General features: G+C 41.0%; 2 protein-coding genes across 4 annotated transcripts in view; both read right to left on the bottom strand.

The window, feature by feature from the left end:
- The window catches only part of fgfrl1a (fibroblast growth factor receptor like 1a), a 46493-nt gene extending 23454 nt beyond the window's left edge, over positions 1–23039 (bottom strand). For both annotated transcript variants that reach the window (XM_052064831.1, XM_052064839.1), the window contains exons 1-3: positions 22754–23039; positions 21209–21297; positions 4586–4858 (exon numbers count right to left, since the gene is read on the bottom strand). In XM_052064831.1, the coding sequence (XP_051920791.1) occupies positions 4586–4858; positions 21209–21272 (337 nt within the window). In that variant the 5' untranslated portion in view covers positions 21273–21297; positions 22754–23039. The remainder of the gene's footprint in view (positions 1–4585; positions 4859–21208; positions 21298–22753) is intronic.
- Positions 1–23121, bottom strand: part of LOC127600451 (heterogeneous nuclear ribonucleoprotein A0-like) — a 219843-nt gene that overhangs the window by 113234 nt on the left and 83488 nt on the right. The window lies entirely within an intron of this gene.

Below are 23121 nucleotides of genomic sequence, written 5' to 3'. Positions count from 1 at the left end.
CACACACACACACACACACACACACACACACACACACACACACACACACACACACACACACACACACACACACACACACACACACACACACACACACACACACACACACACACACACACACACACACACACACACACACACACACACACACAAGTCAAGAGTGGTCCAGATGGGCCACTAGGATTGTTAGAAGGTGAGTGTGTGACAAAGTGAGGTCAGGTTATTGGGGCTGGTTTCTCCACATTAGGCAATCACATACACATATTTATATACATATTTGCACATAAAAAAAACAACATGATGGAGAGATGAAAGACAGAGGGATTTGAGGTCCAGCAACAGAGGTATAAAGGGACGGATATAATATCAAGAAAGTGAAAAAAAATTGGAATGTATTGGTTTGGAGGGACGGTGGGCAGTAGGACCGTGGAATGGAAGCTGCCTCGATGAAGATGCGGAGTAAGGAAGCATTACAAACATGGACAGTGGGGCAGGGATGGAGGTATCCTGTGAAGGGTACACGATACAGATCGACTGAAAGAATAAACAACCAGCAGATGAGTGTCTGAAGGGGCAGTGGAACAAAAGACAGAAACAGAAAAATGTAGATTTTGGAGGTATGGAGCTCTAATCTTCATCTGCAACCTGATCCCACATGTTGGTTTTTGTGCGGTGAACAGCTGCAGGCTCACTTGGGACAAGGTCAGCTGGAAAAACCATAAAGGACTACTTGTAGACCAAAGCAACAATTCTATGGGGCACCGGACAGGACACGGCGGGCAGTACAGGGTTTCTCTTTTTCACATTTCAAGTTCCAGTGTTATTGCTGAATTGAAAAAAAAACCCCATCTTCCTCAAAATTCTATACACACCATTCCATCATGACATCATGAAAAACACTTTGTTCAAATGTGTAATAGAAATGTCATGTATTTTCAACATTTGCTCAAAACGTTGCTGAAAAACATTTAGCAGAAATGACAGCCTCAAGTCTTTTTGGACGTCTTGGGGCAGTTTGCCACAACTGGGATCAATGCAAATGAGCACATTGGTTTTTTTTTTTCTTTTGGGGTATTGCGTCCAGAATGTGAAGGATTTTTTTTTTTCATTAATTTTAAAGTAAGGCTGTTAAAAAAACAAAATGCAGCGGGGAAAAATGAAATGCTGTGAATATTTCCTGGTTGCGCAGTACGCGGTGCGACTCTTACTGGACAGTGTCGGTCTGACAGGATGAAGAGTTTTACCGTTCTTGTCGCGACAATTAAAAGCACATGCCATGTGTTGCAGCCCAGCTGCTAAATCATCGTACGCCACACACGTGCCAAACTGCTTACTTCCTCCCCCCTGTACTGATTCCCATCACTGATCCAGACACGCTTCACCTTTGTCAGCACATCTGCTCAGGACTAGTTTGCGTCACTAAGTTCGACTACGCAAGGCAAGTTTATTTGTATCATGCCGTTCATATGCACAGTGCCTTACAGAGGCAAAGAACAGTGATTAAAAAAGAAAATTCAATGAAAGGATGATGAATAAACAGTCAAGTGACCCCCAAAAATGACACATTATCAAGTTGAAATCACAAAATTAAAGCAGGATTGTGGTAAAAACAATGACTTTGAATTGTCAAAAAAAGCAGCAGTGAACAATAAAGTTTTTAGGACCGGATTTAAATGCAACACCACTTTGAGCTCATCTAAAACGTCCTGGGGAGTTTGCTCCACGCTTGAGCAAAATCAAAATGCAATGCCTCTTCACTTTGTTTGGTCCTGGTTCTGGAAACACTCAGTAAGCCTGCACCCAACCTGGAACTCTCATCGGGAACTAAAAGGTCATGAGTAGATTTGGGTCCAAGACCATTTGGAGCTTTGAAGGACAACAGTTAGATTTGAAAATCTATTCATTGACTCACAGGAAAGCAGGGTAGAGGTTTTAGGACCAGTGTGATGTGGTCCAGTTTCCTGGTACCAGTAAGTACCAGACCCGTAAAACCTCCTGTCACAATAGTCGAATTGACTTTTCTGTGTCCTGTTAAGACAGAAGCTCTTTGATTAAATAGACGCTATTCAGGTGGCAATCAAACCATAAATAACATCTCTAGAAAATACAGTTTGGAAGATCTTTTTTTGTGACATTTTATTTGGTAAATGTGAACATTTCGGGAATGTGACGAAAGGTTTCCAAGATGTCCGAAATCAGCTGAACAGTTTGAAGTTGCAATGGCTAAAATCAGTTGTGATATGCAGGAGGAAGTGAATGGGTGCTGTAAAACATCTGAATTTGTGGATTTGATTGTGAAAATCAAGGGATTTGTAACAACTACTTTCAAAAATGTTCTGAATAAGCTGAACATGTTGAAGTCGGAATGTTTTGACTATGTTGAGAATAGAGGGAGGAGGAGGTAAACAGGTACTGTTAAAACATCTCCTTTTGGGGGGGTAATATTTCTTGTGGAATTTAGGGAATGTGGGAATGTTTGGAATGTGAAAATAGTTCACGAGATGTTCTGAATAAGCTGAGCAGTAGAAAATGCAAAAGGTGAGGAACTCGGTTCCTGAATGTATCATTCACTCGAACGCTTCTTTCAAGGGGAAAATGTGGAATTGTGGGAAAAGTGGGAATTTTTGGAATGTGCAAAACCGGTACCCCAGATGTTCAGAATTGTCTCTTCAGCATCCACACAACATGGGTCCGCTGTCAATCACGCTTCACCCTTTTACAATATGATTCTGACATGATGGACTGCAATTACACGGGATGATGAAATCAAATTATGCAACCCCCATGAAGATGCGATGCATTACAACTGCCGAATGATTCGCTTTCATTCTTTTATGATCTACCACAATCAGTCCAATGACGTTGGAATGCAATTCACTCCGACACACACGGCGGTACAAAGAGAAACGACAGATTTCACTCAAATGACTTTACGATATGATTCACTCCACTCACAGTCTGACGCAATTCAGATACGATACGATTCACTCCAATGACCAGACATCACAATTCCAATGACGGCGCAATATTATTCGCTCCAACTACGGATGTGATCAGTATCAATTCCCTCCGACTGTGATAAAACAACATTTCCACAAAAGAGATAAAAATGAGTTTTTGTTTTCACCGGAAGGACATAGGAGAACAACCAACGAGCAGCCAAGACGGACAGCAGCTGTGCGCGCGGCTGTCCAACATGGCATCTGTTGTCCCACCTCCGAAACTCCCTGACCCTTCCCCTCCAAACATTCACTCGCACAAAGCTGGCAGGACCGCATGCGTGAACGCGCCACACGTCATTTACATCAGTGATTCCCAACCAACTTGCATATCCAATTTCAATGAATTGGTCAGTAAATTAGCATGTACTCTGTAATGTACAGTACGTTACGTATCTATGCCGGCAAAGTGTAGCTATATACAGAACCATGAATGTTTTTGTTTTTCATCCATTTAACCCTGGAGAACCCAAGAACCTTTTTCCTCTTTGGAAAATGATCAATTATACATTAAATGGCTGCTATATGTCCACTGAACACCAAAATAGACGTTTTTCAAATATTCAATGCTTTAATCCTAATTTGGGATGAGGGCCAAATATGACCCTTTGGGATTTAAGGGCAGCATTTGAGTAGCAGAATTTATAGGGGTCAAATTTGACCCCGTGGGTTCTCCAGGGTTAAAAAGGTGTGCCTTGGCTTAATAGAGGTTTGGAAATACTGGCATTATACAACCCGTGGATAAAAAATCTGTGCACCCCTGTTGGAATGGCAGGTTTTTGTGATAAGTAAAAAAAAAAAAAATGAAACGGTGATAAATCATTCCATCCTTAATGTGAGCTGTGACATGTATAACGCTGTTGAGAATTAACAAAGAAAAAAAATCCTATCGAGAGGGCATGTAAAAATAAGCAAATAAGATCATATGTTTGGACAGGTGTTCACACCTTCTTCTGGGGATTTGGTCACACTCAAAATTAACCAATCACAGTGACATTGTCTACGAGAAGAGCTGATCTTGATTTTTGGATTAATCAGATCACTTAAATGGTTGCTGGCTGTCGTGTGCTGACCCTGGTTTACCATCAGCCACAATTACATTCGAGTGGAAGGTAAACTTCAAGGTAAAGTGAGTTGAAATGACAAAAACATGGCATTTGAACAAGGGTTTGAATACTTTCTGTACCCGCCGTACAGTGGTTGTTTGTGTGCGCGTTGTCTCAGACACTGTGATTATAGGCGCGAGACACGACGCCTGCTTGATGGTGACATCACCACTGGGATGCGCCCACAACACCACATGATGCAACACAAATGTCCCGCCAACACAACCACACAAGTTGAACCCAAAGTCTTGTCATTGTTGTCTACAATGGGGGTTCATAATCTTCCAGGCGCCCCTTTATGGTGGACACATTTTTCCAAAGACCCCCCCTCCCCAGCCCCCCCCCCCCCCCCCCTGATAATTCAAATGCCAATTCAACCTCATTAACTAGCCTGTGTAACCCTCAATGCCACAGGAATTAAAATGATTTTCAAAACCATTCCATCAACACTTCCCAACCTCCATGTTCGCTTCCACTCACCGATGATGATGAGCGTGTAGTTGACGCTGACGCTACCGAATCCGTTGGTGGCCTTGCAGACGTAGGCGCCGCCGTCGTCCGCCTCCACCTCTTTGATGCGCAGGGCGTGCTGCAGCGCCCGGAATCGCGTCCAGCCGCTGTGAATGTTGCGGCCGCCTTTGGTCCACATGATGAGCGGTGGCGGATCGCCTTCCACGGGGCACGGCAGCTTGACCGTGCGGCCGAGGCGAACGCTCTGTCGGTGGGACACGCGCTCTGACACTCTGGGGGGACCTGGGACGTTAAACATCAAAGGTATTCAGCACAACTAGTACTCATGATAAATGCCCATAATAAAAACTTTAGGTTATGTTTCATTGTGCTCGTGGAGCAGAATACCGATTTTTATTGTATTGTAAATATTCATTTATTTTTAAATATGCCTGTCAATATTTGTGTTTGGGCTACTATTTTTTTTTTCACCATATCTATCTTCAGGGCAATAAGCAGTATGTACATGCCCATTTACAAATGTGACAGAAATTTACATCATGCCATCAAAACATTAAAAACGAATTATGTAAGGACACTAAAGAGGCTGTGTAAAGGATTTGAAACTGGTTGAACAAAGCAATATACAAATAAATACATATGAAATAAAGGGTGATTCTGTATGCAACCTATATTTTGTAATCTTTTAACTTTTTTCTCACTCATTTACATGTTCTCTGTATATAAAGTAAATATTTGATCATGTGGAAATTGTTTGACATATTTTTGCTTCAAATGGAAAATGAGGACTGAGCGATATTGCCTAAAACTCATATCACAGTTTCCATTTAATCCCTTCACACTAATGGTACCAGTCGTGACATGAACTTAATATGTGTAAAACAAAATTCTTTGAAATCTATATATAGATATAGATAAAATGGAAGTATCACGTTATTTAAATGTGAAAAGTAAATATTTCCTGTTAAAAGAGGTAGATAGACTCAGATTTATTCTCTCTGCTTTGTATCATTCAAATTGACCATTTTCATGTAAGCATGGAAGTAATGAAGTACATTTAAGAAATAAAATAGAGTTCCTGAGCAGTATAATTTTAATAATAACAATAACAATAATAATAATAATTATAATAATAATAATGTTATGTTTCTGAACTTTCATTGTGTAGCTCTCAAAACTAATTCATTTTAAAATCCAAAATAGTAGAAACAAATGCAAATAACGTTATATAACTGATATTTTAAATATTTAATATATTATAAGCAATGTACTTTTGACTTCTAAGCACTCCACTACGGCTGATGAAATTGATTAATGTCCAGTCAAATGTTTTTTTTCTTTTTAATCGTACAAGAATAAAATGTAACTGCATATCCACTACAGTGAGAGAGACTCTCTCATTCATTTTATTTTTCTGTTTCAGGCAAATTGATTCACTTCAAATTTAAAGTCAATCTTTTGTGGATGAGTGTTTTTTTTTCATCACAGAAAAACTGACATTTGCAAAATTCTTATGTCCTCTGGTTGTGTGTATGTAATGGCTAATGTCCTTAGGCAACCTTGATGATTCTGACCAGGATCCAACCCAAGAAACTGAAGAAGATTAACAGTACTTTAAGTAAGTCGTGAATAAAAGTGGAAGCAATATGACCCAAATCCAAAATCCACATATTTCTAATAGTGCGCAAATATGAGGGAAACCACAATTTTCATCCAAACAAGCCTCCAGAAGAAATCATTGCCATATAAATCACCAAGATTTTATTGCCCAAGGTTTTATTGCGGCTGCAAATTTTTTTTAACTCACTCTCCTGCAAAATGACGAAAAATCGAGTTACCCCACTCTAATTGTCAGTAGCTCATTTGTATTTAACTGTAGGGGGAGCCCGGAGACAATCGCTTCGAGTTGCTTTGAACAAAAAGAAGAAAAATCAAAGAGAACTGACCAAATGATGGTGGAATTTTAGGGAGTGAGAGAGAGTGTGAGTTTGGAAAAAAAAGAAAAAAGCGGATGAAATACAGCAGAGGGGCAAAGGACAGGAAGAGAATGAGATGGAAGCAAGGGAGGCTGGATGGCGTCTTCTCATGACTCCTTCAACAATGGCCGAACACGCTGACAAATATGCCGACTAAAAAAAGAAACCGAGATTGCTTGAATGCTCGTCACCACACTCTCACTGCTCTCCAAAATAGCTCAGTCTGGGAGTGTGGGTGTGTGTAACAATATGACGAATTAAGCAGTTGTATGTCACTTGTTTCATTTTATCCCAGTGGAGAGTATTTCCTCAGCAGGGTGGCTGTGGCTCAGTTGGTAGGCCGGGTCGCACAATGACCAAAAGGGTTCCCGGTTCGAAGTACAGCTTCCTAGGCTGTACACAGAAACCTAATTTGCATACTCTCCCCGTGCCTGTGTGGGTTTTCTCCGGGTACTCCTCGCACATTCCAAAAACATGCATAGCAGGTTAATGGAACACTCGAAATTGTCCCTGGGTGTGAGTGTAAGCGCGGACAGTTATTCATCAATGTGTGCCCTGCGATTGGCTGGCAAGTACTTCAGAGTGTACCCCGCCTACTGCCCGCAGAGAGCTCTGATAGGCTCCAGCGTGCCCCGCAAACCTTGTGAGGAGAAGCGGATCAGGAAATGGATGGATGACAGATGTATGGTATTTTGCCTCGTATATTTAGATTATAATTTTTTTATCAATAAGACAATAAAATAGAGCTGTGGTCTTGTCATATTAGCAGGCTGACGCTCAAACCAACTGCTTGCTTCAATAGAGACACACTGAGGTCATAGTGCTAATTGGCTTTACCTAATGCTAATTTCCAGTCACCACATGAACTGTTTTTTTTTTTCAGTGCGCCACATGTTACTCCCGTTTCTTTGCCATTTTTTCCCATGCTTCCAACAGATTGAAATCTCATTCACACCGACAGCCCCCCCATGCCTTAACCAGAACCTCCCATGACCCCCCCACACCCCCCTTAAACGAAATGACCCTCATGAGACTGTTCCTCTACATTACTCCCCTCGTCCTGCTCATTCACACTCTCCCTCTCTGGCCACGTCGTATATCAACGCTTTATCGCTCCAGAGTGATTTATACACGTACACACTCACAAACAGACACACACGAAAGCTTCACAAGAGCAGGACCTCTCAGTGAACTGCTCAGTTTTGGACAGTTAACCTCTCCCGTCACAGATGAGAGGACAGCACTGCAACCTCCTCAAGGGAAACTGATGCCATCTCAGTTCCTCTTTCAATCTGTGTGTGTGTGTGTGTGTGTGTGTGTGTGTGTTGTGGGGAGTGGGCGTAAACACATACATATTCGAACTTTTCAGACAGTGAGATATTACATTTTCAAAGAACTTTTCTAACCTTTCCTCTCTAAGAGTATTAGAGGAAGTGAAGAAGATTCATATGTTATGGCGCTGTGAGATTTATGTGTTTTTCATGCTGACTTGGGTGTTTCTTCTGTCCTATTCCTATGTCTGGGTAGTAATTTGCGGTGTTACCTTGAAATAAGAGTGAACCGACTGTTTAAAAAAAAGAGCTTCAAGTTGTTGAATACAATTCACACCAAACACTAATTTTATTGTTTAAATCATTGAAAAAAAAGAATGTTTTTTATTTTTTTATTTTTACTTGCTTTAGGATATTTGTCTAATATTTTACAAATTTGCCTCTTACTTCCGGAAATACTTTCTAATGCCTGTGTATTTTCCATCTAATATTTCTTTCATATTTAGATTTTTCTTTTTCATTTTTGTATTACACTTTTGCTTTGTTGCCAGTGTATCTAATGGTTTGACTTGTCCCACGTTTTTTGTCCAATATTTTTGTCTTCCCTCGGTATGAATGTGAGAGCGGATGGCTATTTGTCTCTGTGTGCCCTGCGATTGGCTGGCAACCAGTTCAGGGTGTCCCCTGCCTCCTGCAGGCATGGACTCCAACACACCGGCAACCCTCCTGAGGATAAGCGGCTCAGATAACGGATGGATGGCTGGATATTATTATTATTATTATTAAATAAATCTGCACTCGAGGGAGAAAAGAGACTATAGACTATTGTTTTATAACCACAATGTTGCACTCTTTTTTTTGGTTTTGCAGATAATTTCCGAAAATAATTCTTACTTCATTACTACATTAATTTGCTTCATAAGTCGTCATTTTAGGTAGGTTTTATTTTTTTTAATGCTTTCAAGTCGTGCAATCGAGATTTGTGTGTGCGTACCTAACATCATCTGACTGCCACCCCTTAATTGCATCACCGTGGCCACCCCACTGAAACATTTCTGGATCCATCCCTACGCTGATCTCACAGGTCCCAGTGTTTGTGTGCAGCAAAGTGGCCACAGATGGAAAAAAAATTGAATAATAAATGGTGCCAATGTTCTCGCTGTGCTAAAACAATGACGAGAGACAGCCAACTTGCAAGGTTCCGGACTGTCCATCACAACATTGTTGTTGGTTGGGAAACCAGACGGGAGGTTTGTGTTTGTGTGTGTGTGTGTTTGTGCCAAGGAAAAAGAATAACTACCACAAAATCAGACAGGAATGTGAAGTCACGCAAAACTTCAGAGTATGAGACTTCTCATGACTGCGATTGACAGTTCCCCACCTCTCCCCCAAAGTGAGCTGTTTTTTTTTCTCAAATCATCAGGTTAAAAAAAAGATATATTCTAAAATATTTATTATTTTGAATAGTGAAACATATCAGCCAAAAAGTGAATCCTTGTTTGCCTAACCGCAAATGTCCACAATATGTATATTCCCTCGACCCCTTAGGTTTTTTTCCCCCATTTAATGTTTCTTATGTCATATATTTTTGCATTTTCTCCCAATTAATAATAATAATAAATAAAACAAGAGGTCTACGTGCCACACAAACAGGTTAACTTTTGTCTATACTTGTGTGATCGCTAATATCATTAAATGAGTTGCGTGAGGATTTTTGTGCTGTTGTATTTTTCAAATAGTTGCTTGCCATCTGTTACTTTTTCAAATATTGAGGATTTGTTCAACATCATATTTTATTGACCGTACCCAAATATTTTTCTCAAATGTTTTTGTATTTTAGATCAAAAAGTTGTACTACATTTTTTTGGCATTTTCTTTGGATTATTACTGTTGCGCAGTCATTTATGCGAGAGGTCCATCACTTGTTTTGATACTTGTATGACACTTAATGATGTTATTTCATGACATTTGTGAAGTCTTATTGTGTTTGTTTGTCATAAAATCTGTGAAGCAAAGAGTGGTGCAACGATGATGTCATAAAATGAGATTCGTGGAGCCTATACTGGCGTTTCAGACTTGTATGACAGTTAATAATGGAAGGCAGAATTGCTCCGTACATCTGCGTTAGATAACAACTGTGTACCTAATAAAGAGTCCAGTCGATGCGCATCTGTTTACAGCAGAAACTCGCGCTCACACATACAAAAGCGCGCATTATCTTTGTGGAGTGGCAGCTACGCGTTAAGTTGTCTCCTAAAACACACACATGCATGCACATCCACACAAACACATTATCTCTGTTGAGTGACAGCCATTGAGGCAGCTAACATCAGGCCTTCGGGGACAAGAGTGTGTGTGTGTGTACGTGTGTAGGCGTGCAGTCATCCTGCCCACATTCAAACACACAGACCTCTTCGCCGAAAACCTCACACACGAACAAAAATTGTTTCCGCCTCTCACAGGTGGTAGTGTGCCAGCGTGCCACACCTGCCTTGTTACAGTGGCGGCGAGCCGAGGTGAGGGTGAGATTTTTCCCAAGGCGGATGGAGTCGCCACGTCAGACGGTCTCTTGCCTTTGTCATCCACATCTTAGCACGCGGTCAAACGATCTATTGACTTCTTATTTGTTTATGTTTGCGCGTTGCTATTTTCTTTCTGCTTATTAGTCTGTGTCTACTGTGTTGAACCAAAGACTAATATCCTCCACCTGTGTCTAACCATCAGCTCCTTGCCGACCTTGACCACATCACGCATGTCCTAGTTTATCCTCCCAGCATCTACTGTAAAGATCAACTCCACTTTGTTTCACCTGTGCCAAACTATCAGCAGGGTGGCGAACTTTCTTTGGCTGTGTTGAACAATCACCTTCCTGCGGCCCTGTTCTGCTCGAGTGAAACAATCAATCCTTTGACTCATTTGTTTACAAGTGTGATTAGCTCGCATCAGTTTCTTGCTTTACTCATTCCACCCGTGTCTAACCATCAGATCCACGACCACATTCCACCTTCGTCGTACAGTTGTTTTCTGTTGCTTCCGCCGATGTCTGAAAATCAGCTCCTTGCCTACCTGATTTCACCTGAGTATAACATTGGCTGCCTACCTTTCTCATACCGCCTGTGCCAAACCATCAGCTGTCTTGACACATAAGCGTATGTACCAATTTATCCTACCTGCATCTAGAAATCAGCGCCACCTTGTTCCACCTGTTTCTAAAGTATTATATTAGTGGTCCCATCCGTGGCTCAGTTGTAGCATTCGGGCATTCGGAATCTGTTTCGTGCATCATGTCAGTGTGTCGACTCACTCTGACAGACAAGAATGTGTTTGGCGCGGTCACGCTGACCTTCAACTTTCAATCTCAATCAGAACATCATACGGCAAGCGGACGCCTGTGTACAAACTTCAACTGTGTCCAATTGGAGATCATCCATGCCTGACTACTACCAACCCCCAGAATGCTTTTTAACAGTGTGTGTGTGTGCGTGTGCGTGTGTTGCTGTCCTCGACCTCATGTTTATCAGCTTCTCTGGAGGCAAATGCCATTACTCATTAACACAAGTGATAGCACACACACTCACACACAAACACACATCCAAACACACATTATCTTTTGTTGCAATGTTACTTCACATGTTGATGCAACGTGGCACTACACTAAACGTCATGTTGTACCCCAGTTCAACGAGTGTCAAGGAACGAAGTAGATGTACTTGGATTTTTCTTGAGCTTTTTTGTTATGCTTGTGCCATAAGTCATCAAAACATTCCCAGAAGGGGAAAAACAAAAAGCAATATTTGTTTTGATTAATGTTATTGCCATTTGGTTTTTCTACAGCCCAGCCATTGTTCTGACGGAATGCTTGGGGAAAATTATTACTGCTAATAGTTTCCGTAATATTTCTGTTTTTTGCAACCTTTAAAACAAAATCATCAAATGGGTCATTTGTACCCTGGCTAATTGTGACTATGGGTTAGTTTGTCGATGTAAGCGTTTTTTATTTATCTTTACAAAAATGTATCACTAATGACTACTGCTAGAAAATAGGAGCCCTGAAAGTTAGGGATGATGATTCAGTAGTAAATCTTAGTCTTCCTCCAAGTGTGTGTGTGTGTGTGTGTGTGTGTGTGTGTGTGTGTGTGTGTGTGTGTGTGTGTGTGTGTGTGAGAGAGAGTCAACACTTTGAAAGCTTTTGGGTTCCTGGTTCAGGATGTTGTACTCACTAAACACAATATATGGTACCAAAGGACAATGTAAGCACAGTAATTAGTCAGTCAGTCAGTTAGTTCGTCAGTTGGAGTGGTTGGTTGGATCATCAGTTGGCTGTTTGATATGTGTGTCCTGGTTGGATTATTACTTGGTTATTTGGTTGGTTGGTTAGTTAGTTACGCATTTTTCTGTTTGTTTAATTATTTTCTTTGTTTTTGTTGTTGTTGTTTGTTTGTTATGGTTTTTTTTACAGACAGCATGGTTCACAATCAATAGTCTAAGATGTGGGACAGAGCACAGTGGGAGTTCCAAAACGTGAAAGGAAGTCATCATCCGATGTGACACGTTAGAGACGGCAGAGCTCCATTTTGTTTGGATGCTTTTAACCTCAGTAAGACACTGAGAAGACTGAGAAGTTGGGGCTCGACCGCGGATTAGGACAAGACACACGCAGATCAACAAGTGCACTTAGTCTTACCTCAGGATTTTCAAGGAATGTGGGAAGTGGGCATCGTGTGTGTATGTGTGTGCGTGTTGGGTGCATTATTGGAATGTCCAACTTACCAGTTACCAGAAAATACAAACACACACACACATTCATGCATACGCCCAAATATCAGTCATCATGTCACTTCTATTTGTCAGTGGAAGCTAATACAGGTATATCTATCTGTCTGTATGCTTTCTAAACTATACCAATCATTATGATGCAAACAGTTGAGAACGTACGGAAATGTTTTTTATTGAAAATGACAAAAAACAAACAACTGAAGTTTGGTGGATTTTCTTGTAAAAACTTGGGGATACAGTGCAGAGCAACAGAACGGCAGTAACACTACACACTGAAAAATATGCCATTGTTGAATTGATGATCATCTTAAAATGGTATGTCTATTACTTCATGTAACAGCATGATTCATTCAACTGGGCTACTGCAAATTCAAACACAGACTTGAGCTCAAAATGATTCATATGGCGTTACAGCATTTTTTGTTATTTTTTTATAGATGCTTTCCAAATTAAATAAAAGCATGTTTTTTTAGAGTATAATCTGACCGAACAGCTCCACTGATATCCCCGCCTCTCCTCCTGCCCTGGCTAAAAGTCGGCGCAAAGAGCCTGCTAATGCGCGTAAGTGGCCGTAGAGATTATGTCCACAGAATAATGAATGAAGACTGGATAAGGAATGGAACCATTGTGTCCCGCAATGACAACAATGCCGCCGGTACAACCCAGGGATCACAAGCACATAATAATGAGCTGAGCAATGTGTGATGGAGGAATCATTAACACAACTCAAGCACCATGTCCACCGCTAATACACGCATGCCACTTCTGCACATCTGCTCAAATAAGAAACTAATCAATCAACTGACAAGCAGCCATGTGACAAAGAGACAACCTGCCAAATGAGTAACATTGCAGTCAATGATGGAACAAATCAACCATCTGGCTAACTAGCCAATTAAGTTACAACAAACTACGCAACCAAGCAAATAAGAAACTAAAGAATATTTACCCAACCACTCGATGAAGTAACTGCAGCACCGTGGAACAAACCAACCAACCAACCAACCAACCAACCAACCAACCAACTACCCCACAATGAGTCTGCTGCACATCTACTCAACTAACTAATTAACTGAACCACTCAACTAACTTGCCACCATTTAACAAACCAAACAACCATGTAAGAGAAAATCAACCAACAAGCAATCAACCAATCAAACACGCGACAAAGTAACAAACCAAACAAGCAATTCATCAGCCACGAAAAAAAAAAATACTAAAATTAACTCATCCCAATTACCAGATCAACCAACAAACTATCTCACTGAAGTAACACACCAACCAACCAGATAAGCAAAGACTCTACCATGTAACAAGACAACCAATCAACCAAGTAACTCACAACCAGTCAAGTAACAAACCAAATAAGTAACTACATAACAACCTCCTATGTGACGAAAAAAACAAAACGTTCGACTATGAAACGAGCAATCAACCAACAAACCAATCAACTTATACTACTTAGCCCACCAAGGAACCAAGCAAGAACCTAACCAAACCATCAAGTAGGAAACAAAGCAGTAACTACCCAACCATCTTTTTTTTTTTTTTAACAATGCTATCATTGCCTTACTTTATTGATTGGCTGGGAAGAATCACTTGGTTCTAATCACCTTAGTGAGACATGTGGCATCCAATTTGGCTGAGGTTACCAAGTACAGATTCCTTGCACATAAAACTACTCTATACTATGCTCCATAATCATTTGAGATGAACATGCACTTCTTTTATTGTATTATATTGGAACTTTTTTGATATTATCCATAGTTTCCTTTGTAGTTCCACTGCCTTCTAGCAAGGCATTTGGCCTGCATTTTGGCTTCAGTTCACAAATATAGGGCTGTTCACACGGCAAGATTTGGTCCGGTGCTGCGCCGGGTCTGCCCCAGTAGAGCGTTCACACGTGCAAATTAGCTCCGGCGTAGCCCCGGAAAAGAGCTTATACCGGACCAAATTTGACCCACCTCAGGGAGGTGGGTCAAATATTTGCTCCGGAGCAAATGCTCGTTTGCGAAGCAGCACCGGTGTAAATTTGCACGTGTGAACGCAACTGGGTTAAATTTGCTCCAGAGCAAATGCTTGTGAAGAGTACGTATGGCGAGAATGCGTTTCTTTCGTGCTCTGTCGGACTTCCGTAATGTGTTTGTTTCATAACGACACAAGACTTGGCTAGTAACATCTTTCCTTTGGTAGGAGACTGGACTGTCTCGGAGTTGTTTGTTCCTTTGTTGTTTGTTCACAACCCCCCACCCCCAATAGAATTTATTTTGAGATTTCCTCTCTTGATTTTCTGTTTGGCGCATTAGTGTTTGCTTTTCTGAGTGTCATTGAAGTCATCGTTCATTTACGTTTTCTTGGGCGGTCACTCTCGAGCAGAAGGCACGGAAACCGAGAAGGAGAAGGACGTGCCGGTCCAGTAGTCGCTTGAGTTGTGTATATACAGTACGTTTTAAAAAGAACCAACACGACAGCTCGTTTGTTTTGTGTCGTTTTGCTCCGCTGCAGAAACTGCCGTGTGAATGCAAGTGGGGCAGCCCCGACACTGACACCGACACTGTGTCGGAGCTGCCCCGCTCAGCAACTTTGTACATGTGAACGCTCCACACAATTTGCTACGGTGCAAAATATATCGCAACAAAATATATCGGTGCAGCGCCAAAGCAAATGTGTGCCGTGTGAACGGCCCTTATGTTTCATGGGTCTAAAATCTTGCACTCAGATTGAAATTTGGACTTTTGCAATGATTGCAATGGTTGACCCATCAACCAAAGCGATACGACTCGGCACAAGAAAGGAATTCTATCAACTGAATGATGAGGCGACCAAAAAAACAAAAACAAAACAATTTGGTGGCTAGATACGGCGCCTTGAGAGCTGTGGTCTCTGCGGACCCACCAGCAAAGACCCACCCCCACATCTCTCACAGTACTCTCACATTCCCCCGTGGTGTGGATTCCACATCAGCAGCTGGCATTGAGGCAGCGAGGGTGAAGGGAGTGGAAATTTTGTGTGTGTGTGTGTGTGAGGGGTGGGGGGGGGGGTTAAGATGGTGAGGGAGGTTAGCACATGTCAGCCATGCTGTGCCACAACAATGACAGACAGCTTCTAATTCTGTCGGCCACATCTTATATTTGACTTGAGGTTTGGTCTTTACGGGAATGCATCCGGACTGCAGAGTGACTGCCAGGGCTAAAAAAACACCCACACAAAAAGACGAGAAGAGACAAAAGTAATGGAACACAGCCCTTAATCAACAAGTGTACCGATCGGGTTGGATTACAGACCTTATGGTTGACATTTTAGATTGAAGGAAAGCAAAAAAAAAAGAAAGAAATAAAAAGACCTCAGCACTTTATCAAGCAACTTTGATCACATTTAAGACCTCTCATTGACTAAAGCTAAACAATTTCATAAACTAACCAAGAAACTTCGTTGAAAAATTGACCAACAAACTAAATGATTAACCAACAGACCGACATCAACCAACCAACCATTCAACCAACTAACCAACCAAGTCACTAAAAATAACAAGTAGCAAATCAGCCAACAACGGAGTATCTAAAAACAAACCACATGAACAACCAATAACAAAAGGACAAAACAACCATTTAATTAACCATACAAACAAGTAAATAATTTAATCAACTCACAAATGATTTACCGGTAATTATCAGATCAACCAATTAACCATTTCATATGAACAAAAAACATCTTTGTTTGTAAATATTCCATGTTAATGCGTGGATGCCTGTGGCTTACAGACGAGCATGGCCTACAGTTGCACATTTTTTTCAATTTTTTTTCCTAAATTTTGTGGGGGCGTGTTCTAATCCGTTGCGTTCAATCATCCGCAAACCACGATAAGTGCAACCAAACAACCTCATAACTAATCAATCAATTAACGAAAACATATATAGTATACACATACAGTATATAGGAGCATACTCTGAATGGGGTATTGGTTTGGCTTTGTTTGCAAAAACAATGTGTGGCAGTGTTTGCAACATGCCATGTCAAAACCACACGCTAACAACACAGAATTACTGACACTCGGTTTAGACTTGTCAGGCTATTTTTACTCAAGTGTGTTTTGTCCAGCGCAGGGAGAGGGAGGCCTGTGCTGTGATCACACACACACACACACACACACACACACACACACACACACACACACACACACACACACACACACACACACACACACACACACACATAACCCCTTAGAACAGTTGTGCTGCCTGGTGTCCCCAGAAGACTTTGTTGCTCGATTGACCAACTTTTCAGATCCAAGTAAGGATTTATTTGTTTTCAAACTGCTGACTTCAAGACTGTTGCTGTAACGATGTATTTCAAGTGTGGGGTTTTTCTACCCTCTCTCTGTCGCCTTTGTTGAGTGACAGAGAGCTGTAGTGGTTTGAGTCATTACTTTTGGCTGCGTGCTCTGAGACGAAAATACTGTAGGTCTCTGGTTTCAGTACAGTCGCAGCGCCCATGATGCCGACAGCGACAGGTAACAGTTAGTTTGACTGGACCACATTTCACTCAGTATTTTATACTTGCTCCATTGTCCAAGAGCACAAACACAAAATATATGAATTATAAAAATTTGATTGGGAATTCGGCTGGATGAAAACTGTATGTGCACGGAGAACAGAGGTTCGACTTTTCAGCTAGTTTTAAGTTAGCCTTACGGCTAAGCTAATCGACCTGGATGTGGCCGTGCCTTGAGTGCAAGCATGGGCTTTGGCCTCTTTCCATCTTATCAGCAGGCGATCGATCATCTGTATTCCATTGTCATTTAAATGTCAACATCCAGGTGAGACCTTATGTTGAGACATTCACGATCGAGTCGTTTCCAACGGCTCATTTTGGGGTGAGCGATGAGATTTCATTTGCAGTTGTGAGTGGGCCATTAGTTTGTTTTTTGAGGCCAATTTGGTATGGCATATAGCAACACTGAAGCAATCTGGGTAAATGTACAAAATATAAGGTACAATTAAAAAAAAAAAACAATAATAATAACACTTGTCCAAATTTTGTGGGTGGAATTAATGACTGTATTTTGTGATAAATTGACTTATACTGCAGCATATGCAATATTCATGGAAAAGTCGCGGACGAATCCTGGAAAAGCCCTGAAAAATAATTTCAAGAAATGAGTGGGAGCCCTGATTATGGACAAAAGTATTGGGACAAGTCTTGATTTCACCCGCAAGCTTGAGCCAAAAGTTTTCAAATTGGAGTTCCTTGGCGGGGGTCCACAGGAGTGAAAAAGAAGAAGTGTCTTAACATTCTTCTTTTTTAGGATATGTGTAAAACATACACCAGCTAATGCTAGTTCTACTAGATGACATATTAATCCTCCCAAAAACTGTCAGTAGAGTTCAACTTCAAAGCTTCCGCTGTATGTTCGTATGGAAGTGTGTGAAACTAACGTGTAGCAGCAAAACGGCAGCCAACTTCAAAAGGAGGTAGAGTTGCTCTCGTTAAGAGCTAATGTAAAAAGCAAATGTTGGCCCTTCGGACCTCTCCAGCTGCGGTCCAAATGTCTGCGACACAATTTGGACTCCTTAAAACCTAGCCCAGCCCTTTTGCTAACACTGACAAATATTCACATTCAAAGCAAGATGTTTATTGACTTTCAGGCTGTGTACCGAAATGTCAAATTGTCACGCGTGATAATGTTGAAATTTTGCAAGAACTTTGGCACCTCGTTTACACTCATTTGAACAACAATTGAACAAACAACAAACAAATAGTTGACTTGAATGATTTCAAAAGTAGAAATCCATCAATTTATCGTGTACAAGTAATAATACGATGAGATGGTTCAACATTTATTCGGTTTCATTGTTTTAACGGCCCTCCGAGGGAAGACATAACTCCAAAGTGGTCCGAGACAAAAATTAATTTGACACGCCGGATTTAGAGTGCTTCATTAACCTGCCACGCATTTTTTGGAATGTGGAAGGAAACCGGAGGACTTGGAGAAAACCCACGCAGGCACGGTGAGGACATGCAAACTCCACAGAGGAAGGCAGGCGCCCGGAATTGAACCCTGGACCTTTGCACTGTGTGATGAATGTGCGAGCTAACCAGTCGATCAGCGTGCTGCCCTTTTTATCTATCTATATTTATGAATACTAAATGTGGTTATTCGACATATGTAAATGAGATTTGTATTGACTGCGTGAAGACATGCTGCTATTTCTTTGCATGAAGTTATTCGGCAAAATGTTTGAATTGCTTAGTAGATATTCCATGATTTATATGAATAAGGCAAATTATGAAGGCAGGTTTAATGAAGGTCAAAATGAGTTTAAAATCGATTTATCATGATCAGCCATCTTTGTTTTCTGCATTTGCCTGGAATGTGTTGCTGTCACAACTGGTAGAAATCAAAGTGGGATAAATCCGACTTCTCACTTGTCTGGAATGCAGCATCACAGCACGCTGCTCACTTTGCTGATCATTTCTGCGTTTTCTCATTCTGTACCGAATGTAATCTTAGCGAAGGGGCATCCTGACATTTCATTTTTTGCGGGGGTGTTCTGGAACGTAACCTCCGTTATGGAAGGGGATTTATTGTACAGAGTATGCTTTTCAGTTCCCTTTTCTGCTCAACACTTGATAATAAATCTTCTTTCACCTGCCCCACAGAAAATGGGTAACCTCATGGTTAACGCGTCTGCCCACATCGTTCCTGTATGGACGATATCCATCCATTTTCTGATCTGCTTTATCCTCTCATGGGTCGTGGGGTATGTACTATATGATTTAGGAAAATGGCATTTGCTAAAGAACAATAAAAGTCTGTCAATAATCTGCAGAAAATGTGTGTGGGGTGGGGGCTTTTTTTTATCAGAATGGTGCCACCTTAATTTGAGCCAGGAAAAACCCGGTACAGTACTATATCGGAAGCCAGCTCATTCCCTTACAAACTGGAGAACAATCCGGCTGAGTGTTAAAGGGGCTTTCCTGGTTTTTGGCCATCTTGTTTGTGTTCTCCCGCTCTCCCGCATCCTTCCTGACTTCTAGCGTCACTTCCTGCCTGTCTTTCAGGAAGGGGGAGGAAATATTCGGCAAACATCCCAAACAGTCTAATCTGCTCTACTCATCCATGACCCCCGTGTTTACTTTGATTCCGGTGGCTGCACGCCGCCTGGCTGAACGCCGCCTGGCTGAATGTCCCTTTGTTGTGGCGAGAAGAATCACCAGCGGTACAAGCTGAATGGTTAGTGTTGGTTCGTCTGCACGCGGGCACCCTTGTTTATCGTTTTCCTGAGGGGTTCTCGTCTTTTTGGGTCCAGTAATCCCTGACAGGGGAGGAACTTTTTCGATCCTAATTTCCACTTCAATATAAGTAAACACTGTAGCTAAGTACAAATATTCTTTGAAAAGCACTTTTCAAATAGAGGACTCACAAAGTGCATCACAGAGTTAAAATGCAGTCAAACATTAATTACACAACATTTCCGGGGAGGCTAAATAAAAAATATATCTCTATCTATCTGTCCATCTATCCGTCCCTCCTCTCTCCCGCTCTCTGTCTCAGCGCTTTGTTACAGCTGCCGCTGTTGTGAAAGCGCTATATAAATCAGCTTGTATTGTATTGTATTGTATTGTATCAAAATTAAACAAAAATCATTGTATTCTAATAACGACCATGTGCACCCCTGAATGTCAATGATTTATTTTGTTCACATAACTAGTAGGTAGGTACAGGGGGAGTTAGTCGGTATTTGAGAGGGTAGGATGGTAGGTAGTACTAAAAAATGCTGTGATGTTTTATCGAGCCAAGTTGTTAAGATATGTTTTACCGACCCATTTTGGGTTATTTTTGAGCTGGGTCGAAATCGATCATTTCATGATGGGTTGTTTGATCTACTCAACCACTGTGTTATGAAATGTTGAGCAATCCATTACGACTTATTTATATCTGGAATTGATTCTGCAGATGGGTTATTTTGCTTTGAATCACATCGACAGACTTTCATCCACCCAGTCAACATAAATCTCCACACGTGGCCAGTCCGGGCTCCTTGAAGGCACAAATTACCAGCAGGAGAATTTATGTTCTTGGCAAGCTAAATTATTGATTTTGTGCACAGTACGAACATAATTCTCATTGTCTGTGTTTTATTACTTACTGAAGTAGCATCTTATATTGTTGATAAGTTTGACTGACAACATAGCTGGCCATTTACTGGAGCCACAACCATTGAAACATACATTACTACAGAGTTTGTGTTTCTTATCTGCCATTTACTGAATCAATCTTTAAAACTTGTTCATAATGCCCGTGTTCATGTTTATTTTGAGCTCGTCAGCTACCTAGTTGGTTTGGTTAATTAGCTCACCAGCTAATTTGGCAAAATGATACGACATAACCAATAATTTATTGTTCATTATTTTGTAGAACCCTTAGTGATGGTGCGCAATCCGAGGGCATCCAGCCACCCCCGGTTTGAGAACCACCGCTGTAGAATCTTTGCTGCAAACACCCTACTCACCCACCACTCAGCTAAGAAGACCACACACAGAGAGTCGTGTCTACAGTAGCGATGCAATAAGAGGAACACTTTCCACCTTTTCTAAACGCGACTGACCTCTTGCCATGCTGCACATCAAGATGGACTCCAGCAGCAGCAGGTGGAACAACACTGGCGTCATTGCAGAGGTTTTACAGATCTTCAGCCTGTAAGAAAAATAATTATTGTTGTTAATAAAACATGACTTGTTGAGAACTATCGGATATTTGCAATTATTTAAAAAATTAAATGAACCAATCCTTTATTCCTTTTCAAACACGGTTGTGGTTTAATTAAGAATAATAAAGCGTTTCCTGACAAGAACAACAAAAGTCATTTTTATTATTTTTTTTTGGTGCACCAATTTGATTGTATGTACAGGGGTCAATTTCCTGGTGTGCTGGTGTGAGTTGCTGACTAAAATGTTCTGGTCTTTCACCAGTTCAGTCGCATTTGGCCGCATCATGAGGGGTGTGGTGGGTTTGATAATCTGTCCTCCTGCTTGTGTTCTGAAAACATTAAGACATTTTCTTTCTTGTTTTCCAAATTTACTGTGTAATGTTACCAAACATTATGCTCCTCGTAATATTATTTTCTTTTTCATAGTAAACAATGATTTTACTCACATTGTATTGCAGTATTGGGACTTGTTCTCTTGCACTGCAATTTTTCCTCTTACTATATGTCTGCATTCTTCGAACATATACGGCAACTTTTCTGCCTATTCCCCCTCACACTGTTTGTCAGGTCACTTCGGTCCCAAAACTTCTTGGTGGACAAAGAAGTTTGAAAATAAAGGATGAGGAAGCTCAGAGGACAGATCTCCAGGCAATTGTCAAGGTTTTAGAACACATCATATGGATTTGAGGGGATGGTGGCAGGTAAATAAACCTGTCAAAACACAACGGAGGTATCCTATTAACATAACATTTATTATTTATAGCGGGATTTTTTATGTCGACCTGTCCAGGGAAAGAGTGCGTCTCTTTTCCCCGTGATTTGGCTTTTTATTTGACTACTTTATAAAAATTACGCAGATACACTTTAAGCAGAGTGGTTTTATTGCTGCTCATTGAATACTGTATTTAGTGGACAGTCTGCCACGTCGGTCATAAATCACACATAAAAATTCCATTTTCATCGTCTTATGCAATTTACTCTTATTAATATTTCGGATCTAGACAGCAACAAGTAATGCAACAGATCGTAAATGTGACAGCTTTGAAAGGAAAGTCGTTCTATCCAAGTGATGTTAGAGACACAACATGGGTGAAAGTCTATCAGCAAAAGTGGGACATAGAAAGTCGTTTTTTAAGACACTTGTGTCATTTCGTCTTGGTGATATGCTCGCATATCGATTTTTAATGAGACCAACTTCTAAGTAATGTGAAGAAAATCCTATTTTTGTAGTTTCAACATTTCTACTCTTCACATTTCCTCATTAAAAAACAACACGGCTGGACTTTGACGTGAATTTATGGAGAAACATGCAGATGGTATGGTTTAATAGAGATTGTAATCAGATTTCATAAATGGGCCACCTGTTTGACAGTAACGTTTTCACACGCATGCTGAATATTAACACGTTACACGCGCATTAACTGTATAAATAATGTCACTTACTTTTTAAAAAATATGTCCACCAGCCACTGAATGATTAAATTAGCTAATCCTCCAGCACAAAAAAAAAAGAAAGAATAATGACGTCAACGGTTTATCCCCTGTTTGATGAGTCTCTTGCTTGGAAGTATATCGACTATCGGGAGGAGCGATGAGTTGTAGATTACAAATATCATAAAATGCTATGCTAATAAATCAGAATGCCAAGGTGAGGGGATATTACGTTTAAAAAAAAATATAAACGCCCGGGGTGCTTCGGCGTCCTGAAACTTTGAGCCGCAGGCAGAAGAGTGCTGCTCTGGACTCGGCGTCCCCGCCCACACACGGAACTTTCAGCCAACCAGAGGCAAGGCCAATCAACGCCCTGACCA

The sequence above is a fragment of the Hippocampus zosterae genome, chromosome 1 (genome assembly GCF_025434085.1).
Source record: "Hippocampus zosterae strain Florida chromosome 1, ASM2543408v3, whole genome shotgun sequence".
In the NCBI taxonomy this organism is placed as follows: Eukaryota; Metazoa; Chordata; class Actinopteri; order Syngnathiformes; family Syngnathidae; genus Hippocampus; species Hippocampus zosterae.
This window is presented reverse-complemented; position numbering and strand designations above follow the sequence as displayed.